Source organism: Cherax quadricarinatus, chromosome 16 (genome assembly GCF_038502225.1).
Source record: "Cherax quadricarinatus isolate ZL_2023a chromosome 16, ASM3850222v1, whole genome shotgun sequence".
In the NCBI taxonomy this organism is placed as follows: Eukaryota; Metazoa; Arthropoda; class Malacostraca; order Decapoda; family Parastacidae; genus Cherax; species Cherax quadricarinatus.
Genome location: NC_091307.1, coordinates 34,444,558 through 34,462,057, shown reverse-complemented (window position 1 = coordinate 34,462,057; position 17,500 = coordinate 34,444,558). Strand labels below are relative to the sequence as shown.

The window sequence follows — 17,500 nt, the reverse complement described above, 5'->3', positions numbered from 1 at the left end:
AGTCATTGCAGTGACTTCCATAATCCACCACAGAACGACAGGAGGCCAAGAGAGGAATATGAAGAGAGTAACAGAGCAACGTTGAACACACTGGCTGAGGTGGCAAGAAGAGCTCACTCGAGCAGAGCAAAGTTATTGGTTATGGGCGATTTCAATCACAGGCAGATCGACTGGAAAAACCTGGAACTATACAGGGTTCCTGAAACATGGAGAGCCAAGATGATGGATGTGGTGCTGGAGAACCTCATGCATCAACATGTTATGGATACTGCCAGAGAGTGAGGGGAGGATGAACCAGCAAGACTGAACCTTGTGTTCACAGTGAGTAGTTCAGACATTGAGGATATCACATATGAGAGGCCCCTAGGAGCTAGTGACCACCTGGTTCTGTACTTTGATTACATAGTAGATTTACAAGTGGAGAGGGTAACAGGAATTGAATGGGAAAAGCCACAGCATAAACGGGAGGACTATATAGGTTTGAGGAACCTCCTGCAAGAGGTTCAGTGGGACAGAGAACTGGTAGGAAAGTCGGTAAATTAAATGATGGAATACGTAACAAGAAAATGTGAGGAGGCAGAGGAAAGGTTTGTTCCCAAGGGTAACAGAAATAATAGGAAAATCAGAACGAGCCCCTGGTTTACCCGACATTGTAAGGAGGCAAAAACTAAGTGAAAGAGAGAATGGGAAAAGTACAGAAGGCGAAGAACACAGGAAAATAAGGAGATCAGTCGAAGAGCAAGGAACGAGATTGAACAGGTAAGGAGGAAGGCCCAGCAACAGTATGAAAATAACAGCATCGAAAGTCAAGTCTGAACTGAAACTGCTCTACAGTCACATCAGGAGGAAGACAACAGTCAAAGAACAGGTGAACAGGCTGAGGAAAGAAGGTGGGGAACTCACAAGTAATGATCACGAGGTATGTGAGGAGCTCAACATGAGATTTAAGGAAGTATTTACAGTAGAGGCAGAAATGGCTCCGAGAAGACAGCACAGAGGGGAACACCAACAGGGAATATACCAAAAGTTGCTGGATGACATACAAACAACTGAGGAGAAGGTGCAGAAGCTGCTAAGTGACATCGATACTTCAAAGGCGAGGGGTCTGGACATCTCCCCGTGGGTCCTTATAGAAGGAGCAGAGATGCTGCGCGTGCCACTAACCACAATCTCCAATACATCCCTGGAAACTGGGCAACTACATGAGGAATGGAAGATGGCAAATGTAGCTCCTATTTTTAAGAAAGGAGACAGAAACGAGACACTAAACTACAGACCAGTGTCTCTGACTTGTATAGTATGCAAAGTCATGGAGAAGATTATCAGGAGGAGAGTGGTGGAGCACCTGGAACGAAACAAGATCATAAACAACAACCAGCACGGATTCATGGAAGGCAAATCCTGTGTCGCAAACCTTCTGGAGCTTTATGACAAGGTAACAGAAGTAAGAAACGAGAGAGAGGGGTGGGTCGATTGCATTTTCCTGGGCTGCAGGAAGGCCTTCAACACAGTTCCTCACAGGAGATTAGTGCAGAAGCTGGAGGATTAGGCACGTATAACAGGAAGGGCACTGCATTGGTCAGAGAATACATGACAGGGAGGCAACAACCGGTCATGGTATGTAATGAGGTATCACAGTGGGCGCCTGTGACGAGCGGGGTCCCACAGGGGTCAGTGCTAGGACCAGTGCTATTTTTGATATATGTGAATGACATGGTGGAAGAGATAGACTCTGAACTGTCCCTGTTTGCAGATGATGTGAAGCTAATGAGAAGGATTAAATCAGATGAGGATCAGGCAGGGCTATAAAGAGACCTGGACAGGCTGGACATATGGTCCAGCAACTGGCTTCTCGAATTCATCCCTGCCAAATGCAAAGTCATGAAGATTGGGGAAGGGCAAAGAAGACCGCAGACAGAGTATAGGCTAGGTGGACAAAGGCAGCAAATCTCACTCAAGGAGAAAGATGTTGGGGTGACCATAACACCGAGCAAGTCTCCGGAGGCACACATCAACCAGATAACTGCTGCAGCATATGGGCACCTGGTAAACCTGAGAATAGCGTTCCGATACCTTAGTAAGGAATCGTGCAAGACACTGTACACTGTGTACATCAGGCCCATACTGGAGTATACAGCACCAGTTTGGAACCCAAACCTGGTCAAGCACGTCAAGAAATTAGAGAAAGTACAAAGGTTTGCAATAAGGCTACTTCTGGAGCTCAGGGAAATGTCCTACGAAGAAAGGTTGAGGGAAATCAGACTGACGAAACTGGAGGACAGGAGGGGGTCAGGGGAGACATGATAACAACATACAAAATAATGCATGGAATAGACAAGGTGGACAGAGACAGGATGTTCCAGAGAGGGGACACAGAAACAAGGGGTTACAATTGGAAGCTGAAGACTCAGTCGAGTCACAGGGATGTTAGGAAGTACTTCTTCAGTCACAGAGTCGTCAGAAAGTGGAATAGCCTAGCAAGTGATGTAGTGGAGGCAGGAACCATACATAGCTTTAAGACAAGGTATGACTAAGCTCAATAAGCAGAGAGAGAGGATCTAGTAGCGATCAGTGAAAAGGCGGGGCCAGGAGCTGAGTCTCGACCCCTGCAACCACAATTAGGTGAGTACAATTAGGTGAGTACACACACACACACATACGCAAACACACACACACACACACACATACACTCCCTCACCACCGACATCTCACTACTTCCCCTGATCCCTCCCCTACCTCGTTCACCCTCCCCTCCCCCGTTCACCCTCCCCCTCCCCCGTTCACCCTCCCCCTCCCCACCCCTCCCCACTCCTCTCCCACATAGCCACAGTTCCTCCACTACCTCCCCCCCATACACACTCTGACATACACACTACTAACCTAACATACAGAACTACATAGGTTTCCCAATCTGAGGCAATCAGGATAAAACAAAAATGGGTTGCCAGAGATAACAAGAAAAACCAAGGGACAGGAGGAGGAAGCTGCAAAGGAAGATTGGGCAGCAGAGCTCATAAAAAGGGATCATGAATGGGAAAAGAAACTAGAAGAACTTAGCATGAGAATGGAAGAGAGGATAGATATGGAAAGCAGGAAGTGGGAGGCGCATGTCAAAGCAGCAGAGGCTAGGATACAGAGTTTAGAAGAGGAACTGAAAAATCTGAAACAGCCTAAAGAACTAAAGAACATTTTGGGATTGACAACAGTGACTTCTACCTCAGCCACAAATAAGGGGACAGTAGGGAAAGAAGGGGCACAACTGAATGGAGAAGCTCTATCAGAGGAGACTGTAGTAAATGAAAGAGCTAAGCTTTATGTGGAGGCCCTAACAGACAACAACAGAGCCCAAGGAAAACCGAGAAGGGAAAATGACAGGCCACTGAGCCCAAGTACATTAGCCAGTGAAACTGAAGAAAGGAAAGCTGCAGTGGAGGAAACCAAATTAAATGAAGGGATACACAGGGATATGCAGTGGGAGAATGAAAGGGCGAGGTCAGTCTTTGTGTATGGGCTCCAGGAAGTTGAAGGGGAAACATATGAAGCAAGAAAGCAAGGGAAAAAAAAAGCAACTGAAAGCATCATGAAAGCAATAGGAGAAGACGACATGACCCAGCTGGAAAATTTTCGGAGAATAGGGGGATTTGTAAAAAAAAGAACCCGGCCAGTGAAAGTGACCTTCAAGGCAGATGCGACTCGGACCAGGATCCTGCAGGAGACAGCACGATTAAGGGACATGCCAGCATACAGGAAGGTGTATCTTGACCGCGACAGAACACAAGAAGAAAGATAGAAACTGAGAGAGATGGTACAAAGGCGAAAGGAGGAAAGAGAGGGGATGGAGAAGACAGACAGGAGATCCCAGACCCAGGAAGAAGATCAAATACAGCCTCCCTCACAACTTCCTATAGAAGCCTCCCAACCAGGTCAACCCCAGTGCAACCAAACACTCTAAATCAAAACACCCATGCCACATCCAATGCCCCCACCCACTACATTACAAACTCCACCCCCACAGCAACAGCCCATAGTTCCTTACCAGGTCTCCCACTTCCCCAACCCCAATATACCTCCCAGACCACAGTCTTAGAAAAGAAGTTGAGGGTGTGGTATACAAATGCAGATGGAATAACAAACAAGTATGAGGAGTGACACGAAAGAATCAAGGAGACATCCCCAGACATAATAGCACTCACAGAAACAAAACTCACCAGAATAATAACAGATTTAAACATACACACAACACACACACACACACACACACACTCACACACACAACACACACACACTCACACACACACAACACACTCATACACACACACACCACACACACACACACACACACACACACACACACACACACACACACACACACACACTATTAGTGATTAGTGCAGAAGCTGGAGGATCAGGCGCATGTAAAAGTGAGGGCACTGCAATGGATAAGGGAATACCTGACAGGGAGGCAGTAACGAGTCATGGTACGTGAAGAGGTATCACAGTGGGCGCCTGTTACGAGCGGGGTCCCACAGGGGTCAGTTCTAGGACCAGTGCTATTTTTGATATATGTGAACGACATGATGGAAGGAATAGACTCCGAAGTGTCCCTGTTCGCAGATGACGTGAAGTTGATGAGAAGAATTAAAACGGACGAGGATGAGGCAGGACTGCAAAGAGACCTGGACAGGCTGGACATGTGGTCCAGTAACTGGCTTCTCGAATTCAATCCAGCCAAATGCAAAGTCATGAAGATTGGGGAGGGGCAAAGAAGACCGCAGACAGAGTATAGGCTAGGTGGACAAAGACTACAGACCTCACTCAGGAAGAAAGACCTTGGGGTGACCATAACACCGAGCACATCACCGGAGGCACAATCAACCAAATAACCGCTGCAGCATACGGGCGCCTGGCAAACTTGAGAATAGTTCTCCGATACCTTAATAAGGAATCGTTCAAGACACTGTACACTGTGTATGTTAGGCCCATACTGGAGTATGCAGCACCAGTCTGGAACCCACACCTGGTCAAGCACGTCAAGAAGTTAGAGAAAGTACAAAGGTTTGCAACAAGGCTAGTCCCAGAGCTCAATGGAATGTCGTACGAGGAAAGGTTAAGGGAAATCGGACTGACGACACTGGAGGACAGAAGGGTCAGGGGAGACATGATAACGACATACAAGATACTGCGGGGAATAGACAAGGTGGACAGAGATAGGATGTTCCAGAGAGGGGACACAGGGACGAGGGGACACAGGGACGAGGGGTCACAGGGACGTTAGGAAGTATTTCTTCAGTCATAGAGTTGTCAGCAAGTGGAATAGCCTAGCAAGTGAAGTAGTGGAGGCAGGAACCATACATAGTTTTAAGAAGAGGTATGACAAAGCTCAGGAAGCAGAGAGAGAGAGGACCCAGTAGCGATCAGTGAAGAGGCGGAGCCAGGAGCTGAGTCTCGACCCCTGCAACCACAATTAGGTGAGTACAATTAGGTGAGTACACCACACACACACACACACACAAAACACACACACACACACACACACGCACACACACACACACACACAAAACACACACACACAACACACACACACACACACACACACACACACACACACACACACACAACACACACACATACACAACACACACACACACACAACACACACACACACACACACACACACACACACACACACACACACACACACACACATACACACATGGTGGTTAAGCATGGTGGTTAAGTGGGTTAAGGCTTCAGGAGGTTAGCTTGGTTTCCGGGAGCCATGTTAAAATGCCCCGGGTTCAATTCCCGGCTGGTCGCAGTATTGTTGGAAGCTGAAGACTCAGACGAGTCACAGGGACGTTAGGAAGTATTTCTTCAGTCATAGAGTTATTAGGAAGTGGAATAGCCTAGCAAGTGAAGTAGTGGAGGCAGGAACCATACATAGTTTTAAGAAGAGGTATGATACAGCTCAGGAAGCAGAGAGAGAGAGGACCTAGTAGCGATCAGTGAAGAGGCGGGGCCAGGAGCTGAGTTTCGACCCCTGCAACCACAATTAGGTGAGTACAATTAGGTGAGTACACACAAGCCGCAGATAAACAAGGAGGCTTTAAGAATGGTGGAGGCAGTGAAGACCATACCTGAGGCTCACTGGTGTACCCAGCACTACGAGGAAACATTTTGAGGCATCAGTAGCCGAGAGATCTAATGTGTCATGTAAGATTAATTGGTCTGTTTATCTCCATCCCATTCTGGGATCCTCTTCAGCTCAAGCATCCCAGAAGAGGATCGAAATATTCATCTGTTTCTAGTTATTGCTGAGCACTAACAAGTGTTCACTACAATTTAGTTATCCATATATATACACATATATATAACAACACTGCGCTAGCCAAGGATTCGAACCCATGTTGCACTGACCTGCCTCATTGTAAGCGAGAACCACATGACGCTTTAAACCACAGGACCACCCAACCCACCCAAAGTAGGATTGGGTGGTCCTGTGGTTAAAGCGACACGTGGTTCTCGTTTACCATGAGGCAGGCCAGTACAACATGGGTTCGAATCCTTGGCTAACGCAGTGTTGTTATTGATCAATACCACTCGTTCGTGGTTACAATAATATATATATATATATATATATATATATATATATATATATATATATATATATATATATATATATATATGTATGTATGTATGTATGTATGTATGTATGTATGTATGTATGTCGTGCCGAATATGTAAAACTGGTCAATTAGCAAGAACTCATTTAAATTTAAGTCTTTTCTGAAATTTTCTTTTATACGTTTAAAGATATATTTTTTTTCATTAATGTTAATGTAAAAAAAATTAATTTTGCACCAAAAGAATCTTAGAAAACTTACCTAACCTTATTATAACAAGAGCAATTTATTTTAGCCTAACCCAACTAAATATATTTTAGATTTGTTTACGGTAATTTAATACTAAACAAACACAGTGAAATATATTTGTGTATGCAATAATTTCGCCAAAATCATTCTGAACGTAACGAAAAAAATACATTTCACTGTGTTTGTTTAGTATTAAATTATTGTAAACTAATCTAAAATATATATTGTTGGGTTAGGCTAAAATAAATTGTTCTTGTTATAATAAGGTTAGGTAAGTTTTCTAAGATTCTTTTGGTGCAAAATTAAAATTTTTTACATTATCATTAATGAAAAAAATATATCTTTAAACGTATAAGAGAAAATTTCAGAAAGGAATTAATTTTAAATGAGTTCTTGCTAATTGACCAGTTTTACATATTCGGCACGACATATACATATATATATATATATATATATATATATATATATATATATATATATATATATATATATATATATATATATATATACTTGGTGGTTTCCACTGTATCCCATTATTCACCAGTCTATGATCCACATATTCAACATAACATAGAGCGACATGTGAGTCAGAGAAAAACCTGGAATACTTTCCAAATATTCATTTTTAAAGGAATTAATGTCAGCTGGTATTGGCACAAAAATTTCTTTTTTTCCACACATATTTCTGGAAAAGCTGCATTTATGGCACTATTGGGAATTGTATTTGATTCCGATAGAGAGGTACAAAAAAACTCCTAATATACAATGCAGGTGGCATGTCCGTGTAACGCTTACCAGGTGGAGGAAAAAAAAAAAAAAAATATATATATATATATATATATATATATATATATATATATATATATATATATATATATATATATATATATATATATATATATATATATGCAATAAGATCACAGTAAACAGGTGATTTCAAAATATGCAAAACAACCACTCTGAAAGAATAGAGAAATTCCAAGCGCTTTTGCATATATATATATATATATATATATATATATATATATATATATATATATATATATATATATATATATATATATATATATATACTCATATATATATATATATATATATATATATATATATATATATATATATATATATATATATATATATATATATATATACTCATATATATATATATATATATATATATATATATATATATATATATATATATATATATATATATATATATATATATATATATATATATATATATATATGTCGTGCCGAATAAGTAAAAGTAGTCAATTTGCAAGAACTCATTCAAAATTAAGTCCTTTCTAAAATTTTCTCATGTACGTTTTAACTATAAGATATATTTTGTCATTTATGTTAAAGTAAAAATTAATAATTTTGTACCACAAGAACCTTAGAAAGATTACCTAACCTTATTATAACAAGCGCAATTTAATTTAACCTGATCCAACTAAACATATTTTAGATAAGTTTACAATAATTTAATAATAAACAAACATAATGAAATATATTTTATTCGTTAGTCAGACTAATTTTTGCGAAATTACTGCATACATAAATTTTCGCTTGGCTTATTCGTTAAGAAGAGCGTTGTTATTTAAGCCAAAAATCACAAGTTTTACCTATTCGGCATGACATATTTATGTATTCAGCAAGTAAGACACTTTCTTAGGCTCGTTTGTCCCATTATTCTTCAGTGGGAATGATCAGTAATAACATAATTTTCCATGTACTCTTAAAATAATGTCCTTAGCTAAAACATACTAGACTAACATCATATTCAGAAATCGACAACTCATCTACCAAACATCACCTCTGTTACAGCGCTAATTGTGTTTACAAGTCGAGGAACTACCACATATGTCCTTCGATCCTAATTCGTCTTATTTTCCATGAGGCCAACTGCACATTCTTTGGTGTCATTGTTTCAGCTTCATTCATAACACAGGAATATACTTATTAATCTGTTAAGTTGATACCAGCGTTAATTCACTGTAACTAGGAACACTACGCAGTAATCCTAGAATATCCGTTAACATAGGACTTCTAGCATGTCTGGTGACTCAGCAGAGGAACTCAGAGCATATCCGGTGACTTCTAAGGGAAGTCCTAGTATATCTTAAGTCCTAGCATGTCTTAACTTCTCAGAGAAGTTCTACGTGTCCTAAGACTTACCCTTGTCTTTCTTGGGAGACTTGGCTGGGGCTTCGTCAGCGGAACTGGGCTCACTCGTCTTCTTGGCGCCTCCAAAAAGCTGGAACCTGTTGATCAAGAACATTGTTTTATATTTTAATGCATGTATTCCTGGCCATAATTTTCACAATTTAATGAATGCTAGCGTTGGCAACATTGACGGTGGTAAATACAAACTTAAGACAGTGAAGTTTGTGAAAAACGGCATGGTGATGGTTACAAGAATTGGAAAAAGACACTTACGTGCAGTTCAGGACATTTAGTAAAGGACACGTTTTTTCCATGAGTGGAGTCTTCAGTCCTAATATCTCTGTACTAGGACTAGTGTGACTAGTCAATCTTCCAAGTTGGACCGAAACGTCGTCATAAGTTTCTTTCTCCTATGTGCGGATTATTGGTGTGTTCTTCCAGTGAAGGTATCATGCCTTTTTGTTTTTTAATGATGAAGCCATTCTTGAAGAAACATTTCCTCCAATAAATGTTCTGAACTGCATTAAGTTTTTTACAGTGAAGTATTTATTTGAACAATATTTCACCCACTAGTGGGTTTTATTAAGGTATTTAATAACGCCCACTCGTTCAATAAAACATTGCAACATCGAAAATTTCAGTGCATTAAGTCTCTATTTTCTACGATGCTACGTCTTCATGAATTATAGTGGCGACGACAGCGTTGGTGGTGGCAAGTTTTGTTGGTACTGGATACTGCGAAGGCAGCGGTGGTAATAACGACAGTATCGACGGCGTTAGTGTCTCTGGTGATGGTGGGAGTAAGGGCAGAGTTAACTGTGACCGAAGAGTTACTGAGGGTGATGGTAATGACTTTCTTACCGGTGACTGAAGAGTTACTGGCGTTGGTGATAACAGCACCTTGACGACGACGGTTAAAGACAATGTATTTATAATATTGAAGCTTGCTCGTATGTAAAAGTATTATAACGCCTTGTGGCGTTCTCCGAATATGCTAAATTTTATTTCACATTCATCACACAACCATTTAGCATGACCTCTAAACCAGTGAACTGGTACTTCGGAGTGTAGCAGTTCTGGGACCCTACTGTTGAGCTCATCGTGCAGTTCAAACAAGTCAATCACGTGATAGTAGTGGTCACTGGCCGTGACCACTACTACTTTGAGTGACTTAGATTTGTACTATTTCAATCAGATTTCTTCTTTCATCATTCATACTGTACAAAGTGTAAGTATTGGTGAAGGAATACATGGGTCAAGAAATCAACCCTTATTGTTTCCCTTATCCTTGCTCTCTCCTGCTGAGCACATTATCTGCTGACTTACGATGTTACGTGCTATTATACTGCCACCTTTGATTGTAATATACCTCAAGCATGGTTTCTGCGAGGTACATTGATATAGTATCGCTCGTGAAGCTAGAGCATATAGGAGACTGAAACACCCGGAGACCATGTTCGAGGTCCACTGATGCACCCGACGTTAAGAAGCAACATGGCTAGCAGTCAAACAGGATTATAATGAAATTAGCTCAGAGGCACCCACACCACCATACGTCCTCGGATCATGGTGAAACACATAGCTCTGCTGGGTGCTTGATTCTTGTAGGACTGCGTGGTCCTGTGGGTAAGAGCATCATGTGATTTTTCGCTCGCCATGAGGCGGGCCAAAACGACATGGGTTCGAATCCTCGGCTAGTAGGAGGCCTGGTCACAGACCAGACCGGGCCGCGGGGGCGTTGACCCCCGGAACTCTCTCCAGGTAAACTCCAGGTAGTCGCAGTGTTGTTATTGATTCAATACCACTCGTTCGTCTGTTGTTGCCTTTGCAACATTGCCCAGCTCCTGATGACGCACTGAGAAGTGTGAAAGTACATGAGCTAAAAATTTCCACCCCCCATGGCTTATCTTGTATATATATATATATATATATATATATATATATATATATATATATATATATATATATATATATATGTAGTGCCGAATATGTAAAACTGGTCAATTAGCAAGAACTCATTTAAAATTAACTCCTTTCTAAAAAATTCTCTTATACGTTTAAAGATATATCTTTTTTCTTTAATGTTAATGTAAAAAAAATTTTATTTTTCGCCAAAAGAATCTTAGACAACTTACCTAACCTTATTATAACAAAAACAATTTATTTTAGCCTAACCCAACTAAATATATTTTAGATTTCTTTACAATAATTTAATACTAAACACAGAGAAACATTTTTTTTCGTTAGGTTCAGAATGATTTTGGCGAAATTATTGCATAATCAAATTTTCGCTTGTCCTATATGGCAAAATAAGCGTTGCTATTTAAGTCAAGATCGCAAGTTCTGCCTATTCGGCACGACATATATATATATATATATATATATATATATATATATATATATATATATATATATATATATATATATATATATATATATATATATATATATATATATATATATATATATATATATATATATATATATATATATGGCACAGCTAGGAGAGGCAAGTGTCGGTCGAGTTTACAGCTTCGTTGTCTCAACTTTAATGGTTTCCTCCGCAAGCGCAGTAGCCGCCCTAGTTCAACACGTTCTCCTGTGGAAAGTGATGACCCAGAGCCACCTCAGGCACCTGAACCCACTCCAACACATCTCATCTTATCAGATGATATCTTGGAAGCAATTAAAGCAACAGGTACCAGGACACTCACACATATTCAAAAAGTAGCCCGTCTACAGGCAGCTCTTAGACCTCTTAGAAAAAAGTAAACGAAGGTTCCACTATCCTAAATGCTCCACCAACCATCAATGCATGGCACAGCTTGCTACTTTCTGGCAATGTCTGCTTATCTGTGCCGGAAAGAAAGGGGAAGAGGCTAGCCTCAATGATCATTGAATCCTTAAGAGATTTTCCTAGAGCTGATAACCTCATTTGCCTTCCCACCAATACAAAAACGGGAGAGGCAGAACTTCTGCTCACTCTATTGACAGCGAAAAAATCAGAGTCCATGTGACAGACGGAAAGCAGATGGTGTGGGATTACACATGTGCATCTACCTTAGCTGGAACAAATCTCCAATACACCAGGGAGGAAGGGGAGGTTGCTGCCAGCTTCAGGGAGTTCCAAAAGTCTAGAAAATACGGAGAACTTGCCCATCATTATATGTTTGTTCTCATAGGCTCGGAGATCCTTGGCTCATGGGGAAAGATTGCAACTATGTTCCTTAAGAAGCAAGGCAAAAGACTCCTCAGGGTAACTAGGGATCCCAGGGCAGTTAGTTTTCTGTTCCAGCGACTCAGCGCTGCTTTTCAAAGGGGTAATACCTGCTGTACTTCGGGCGCGCGCACCAGCTCTGAGGAGCTGGATGAGATTTTTGCATTATAATCAGTAACAAACACGTAACTATATGTACTAGACATGTATCTCTCATACCTCATATACTGTATATGCCATCTTTATATCAACAATGTATCTCTTAAATCTTTTGTACCATATTATGCAATAAAATATACCAATATATATATATATATATATATATATATATATATATATATATATATATATATATATATATATATATATATATATATATATATATATATTTCAACAAGTTGGTCGTCTCCCACCGAGGGAGGGTGACCCAAAAAAGAAAGAAAATCCCCAAAAAGAAAATACTTTCATCATCATTCAACACTTTCACCACACTCACACATTATCACTGCTTTTGCAGAGGTACTCAGAATACAACAGTTTAGAAGCATATACGTATAAAGATACACAACATATCCCTCCAAACTGCCAATATCCCAAACCCCTCCTTTAAAGTGCAGGCATTGTACTTCCCATTTCCAGGACTCAAGTCCGACTATAAGAAAATAACCGGTTTCCCTGAATCCCTTCACTAAATATTACCCTGCTCACACTCCAACAGATCGTCAGGTCCCAAGTATCATTCGTCTCCATTCACTCCTATCTAACACGCTCATGCACGCTTGCTGGAAGTCCAAGCCCCTTGCCCACAAAACCTCCTTTACCCCCTCTTTCCAACCCTTTCGAGGACGACCCCTACCCCTCTTTCCTTCCCCTATAGATTTATGTGCTTTCCATGTCATTCTACTTTGATCCATTCTCTCTAAATGACCAAACCACCTCAACAACCCCTCTTCTGCCCTCTGACTAATGCTTTTATTAACTCCACACCTTCTCCTAATTTCCACACTCCGAATTTTCTGCATAATATTTACACCACACATTGCCCTTAGACAGGACATCTCCACTGCCTCCAACCGTCTCCTCGCTGCTGCATTTACCACCCAAGCTTCACATCCATATAAGAGTGTTGGTACTACTATACTTTCATACATTCCCTTCTTTGCCTCCATAGATAACGTTTTTTGACTCCACATATACCTCAACGCACCACTCACCTTTTTTCCCTCATTAATTCTATGATTAACCTCATCCTTCATAAATCCATCCACCGACACGTCAACTCCCCGGTGGCCTGGTGGCTAAAGCTCCCGTTTCACACACGGAGGGCCCGGGTTCGATTCCCGGCGGGTGGAAACATTCCGACACGTTTCCTTACACCTGTTGTCCTGTTCACCTAGCAGCAAATAGGTACCTGGGTGTTAGTCGACTGGTGTGGGTCGCATCCTGGGGGACAAGATTAAGGACCCCAATGGAAATAAGTTAGACAGTCCTCGATGATGCACTGACTTTCTTGGGTTATCCTGGGTGGCTAACCCTCCGGGGTTAAAAATCCGAACGAAATCTTATCTTATCTTATCTTCACTTCTTCCATACTCCTCCTCCCCAATTTGATATCCAATTTTTCTTTATCTAAATCATTTGATACCCTCATCACCTTACTCTTTTCTATGTTCACTTTCAACTTTCTACCTTTACACACATTCTCAAATTCATCCACTAACCTTTGCAATTTTTCTTTAGAATCTCCCATAAGCACAGTATCATCAGCAAAAAGTAACTGTGTCAATTCCCATTTTGAATTTGATTCCCGATAATTTAATCCCACCCCTCTCCCGAACACCCTAGCATTTACTTCTTTTACAACCCCATCTATAAATATATTAAACAACCATGGTGACATTACACATCCCTGTCTAAGACCTACTTTTACCGGGAAGTATTCTCCCTCTCTTCTGCACACCCTAACCTGAGCCTCACTATATATATATTTTTATGACATCGAATATCAGTCTGTCAATCTCCCTATCTAGCTGTTCATGTATATATATATATATATATATATATATATATATATATATATATATATATATATATATATATATATATATATATATATATATATATATATATATGCAAAACAACCACTCTGAAAGAATAGAGAAATTCCAAGTGCTTTCCTAACTACTCACAATGTGAGTAGTCACGAAAGCTCTTGGAATTTCTCTATTCTTTCAGAGTGGTTGTTTTGCATATTCTGAAATCACCTGTTTACTGTGATCTTATTGTATATATATATATATATATATATATATATATATATATATATATATATATATATATATATATATATATATATATACATGAACAGCTAGATAGGGAGATTGACAGACTGATATTTGATGTCATAAAAATATACTTCCGACGTTGCCAATTTGTAATTTTTCATTCCCTTCTTCCTCTTACCTTGACCATTGTGTTGTCACCTGCCATAAATAATAATCACAATATGATGAAAAGAGTTTCAAGTCCAAAAGCCTTATTTCAGGTGTCCGTATTTGTACGTAAACTATCACCAGGTGATCAGTTTATGAGCCCTTCACCAAGGACATGGGGCTCCTCTTGAAGGGTTCTTCAAGAGAAAATAATTAAAGACATGGAAAACGTTGAGCCGCTTACCTTTTCCCTGGAACACCATCTTTATCCTTGTCTTTTTTCTTGTCCTTTTTTTCTTTTTTATCCTTGTCTTTTTTTTCTTTGTCCTTCTCCTTTTCCCTGTCTTTATCCTTGTCTCTCCTGGTCCTCCCGAAGAAGCCTCCCCTTTTAGTGTCTGAGGCCGGGGTCGCGGAGGGTCCTGCAGGTTGTGGCGGTGGAGGTGCAGCCTTCCGCTTCTGTCCTCCACCTAGGGACGTCGGCGACCCTAAACTGTCGTACTGAAATGAAATAATATGAGCTCTTTTACTGAGTTCGATTGAAACATATCTAATATTTTCTCTTAGAGTGTTTAAAGAGCACGTCAGACGGCATATATAAGTTGCAGTAAAACTGCAATCAAATAAAATGTAATAAAATTGCCGATGAAGCGAAAATATAACAAATTATCTTATGGACGGCGTCAATATTGTTTGTTTCTTCTGCTGTTAACAACCCGTCCGTAACATGTGTTGCAGAGTCGGCAGACGTAAGGCACTCATTTTTTTATTGTATTATTGTCAGGCAATAATAAGGAAATACACAGATTAATATACGTTAACCTAAGCAAGTCTAACCTAACAATTTTTATCAAAAATAAAAAAAAAAAATACTGAGAGTTCATTCAGGTAAAAATGCAACCACGGTCGTTTATGTGAAGAGGCTTCTGTGAAACCACCTGCTGATCCATGTGAAATATACACCGCAGCTATGTACTCTTCTGGTTCTTGGTGTTACTAGAAACTTGTCCATCATTGGTAGGACTCCACAAAAAAAAAGGCACAGCAGATCAGCGAGAAGTTTTTTCTTGATCTCGTGGTTCCTGGAACATCGTTCATATTTCAGTTTTCCTTACAGTACGTTAATATACACTTGGAAAATCCTAGAGGGACTAGTCACAAATCTGCACACAAAAATAACTCCCTACGAAAGCAAAAGACGCGGCAGGAGATGCAACATCCCCCTCCCCCCCCCACGAGTACACTGTGAGGCAACACAATATGTGTCTTGGGCCTAAGACTGTTCAACTGCCTCCAGCACAAATATGGGGGGGGGGGGATTACAAATAGACTCCTGGCTGTCTTCAAGAAGGCGCTGGACAGGCACCTAAGTCAGTACGTGATCAACCGGGCTGTGGTTCGTATGTCGGTTTGTGTGTGGCCAGCAACAACAGCCTGGTTGATCAGGCCTTGATCCACTGAGAGGCCTAGTCAAAAACCAGGCTGCGGGGGCGTTGACCCCCGAAAACCTCTCTAAGTATACTCCAGATATACTACATTCTTTAGGTTCACCACCTGAAATAGGTGCTTAGTGTAAAACTGAAAGACTAGCAGGACAGTAAAACCCTGAAGAGAAGTTCACAGCCTCGTCATGTACTGCAAAGAAGTCTAGCATCACCACAGACGGTAGTAATTAGGGAGGGCCAGAGAGAAACAAAGGAACAATGAGAAATGGAGTATCATAATGACGCGGGGAAATAAAGTGAATCAAATAGAGAGGGAAGAGTGAGAGGACAGAATGAATATAAGGAACATCATACAAACCAGAGGAAGTGAGACTCGAGTGCGACAGGATATAATCACTAAGTCTTGATATCTGTCAGCCTCAGCTGGGAGACTTAGTAGTTCAACGAGCATATTATAAAACTTACCGGTGCCAAAATGATATGAATACGTGGACTGCTAATGTATTCGTCATAAAAAATATAATCTTACACTTATCTTCATTATATAATGACCTGGTGAACGGGTCCTTGAGAGTTATGCGAAGACTGAACACAAGAACAAGGAATAGAGAATATATTCAAGAGCCATTTAAAGTAAGTCACAGAAGGATGCAGGAATCATTTAAATTTACTTAATTGTATTTGTTTTAGAAGATGAGAAGAAACCTACCATTTTTGAAAATTTATCTAAATGGAAAACTACAACACTAGTGAAGAAAGGACACACGTTACAAGACAAACGTTTACTGGAACAAAGTTTCGCTCTAATAAAACTCTATAAAGCGCTAAATGTTGTCACAATAAAAGTCTATTTTGAATTCAAAGTCTTTTCTTCACAACATAAATCAGAGAACATATATTAACAAGAGGCGTTAAAAATTATCATACGATAATCAATGGAAAGTCAAAATCCCACAGAGATTAATAATAGTATATAATGAAAATAACTGTTTGAGACTCGAGTAAGTTCAACTAAAAAATATATTAATATATTAAATTTCTCAATCGGAAGGGAAAAACTTCCCTGCATATATACACCATTCCTCGATGTGTGCAATTATGGAGTCACTCCTCCATGTGTGCAATTATGGAGTCACTCCTCCATGTGTGCAATTATGGAGTAACTCCTCCATGTGTGCTATTATGGAGTCACTCCTCCATGTCTGCTATTATGGAATCACTCCTCCATGTCACCCCTATACATACCTGGAGTTTACCTGGAGAGTTTCGGGGGTCAACGCCCCCGCGGCCCGGTCTGTGACCAGGCCTCATATTAAAGGTACTCACCTCAACTATATCATATGAAAGTTAGTCGACTCCTCAATGCAA

At 40.3% G+C, this 17,500-nt stretch overlaps 1 protein-coding gene across 2 annotated transcripts in view; it reads right to left on the bottom strand.

The window, feature by feature from the left end:
* Positions 1–17,500, bottom strand: part of LOC128688871 (uncharacterized protein DDB_G0284459) — a 156,556-nt gene that overhangs the window by 49,921 nt on the left and 89,135 nt on the right. For both annotated transcript variants that reach the window (XM_053776889.2, XM_053776890.2), the window contains exons 4-5: positions 14,935–15,188; positions 9,054–9,139 (exon numbers count right to left, since the gene is read on the bottom strand). In XM_053776889.2, coding sequence (XP_053632864.2) covers positions 9,054–9,139; positions 14,935–15,188 — 340 coding nt within the window. The remainder of the gene's footprint in view (positions 1–9,053; positions 9,140–14,934; positions 15,189–17,500) is intronic.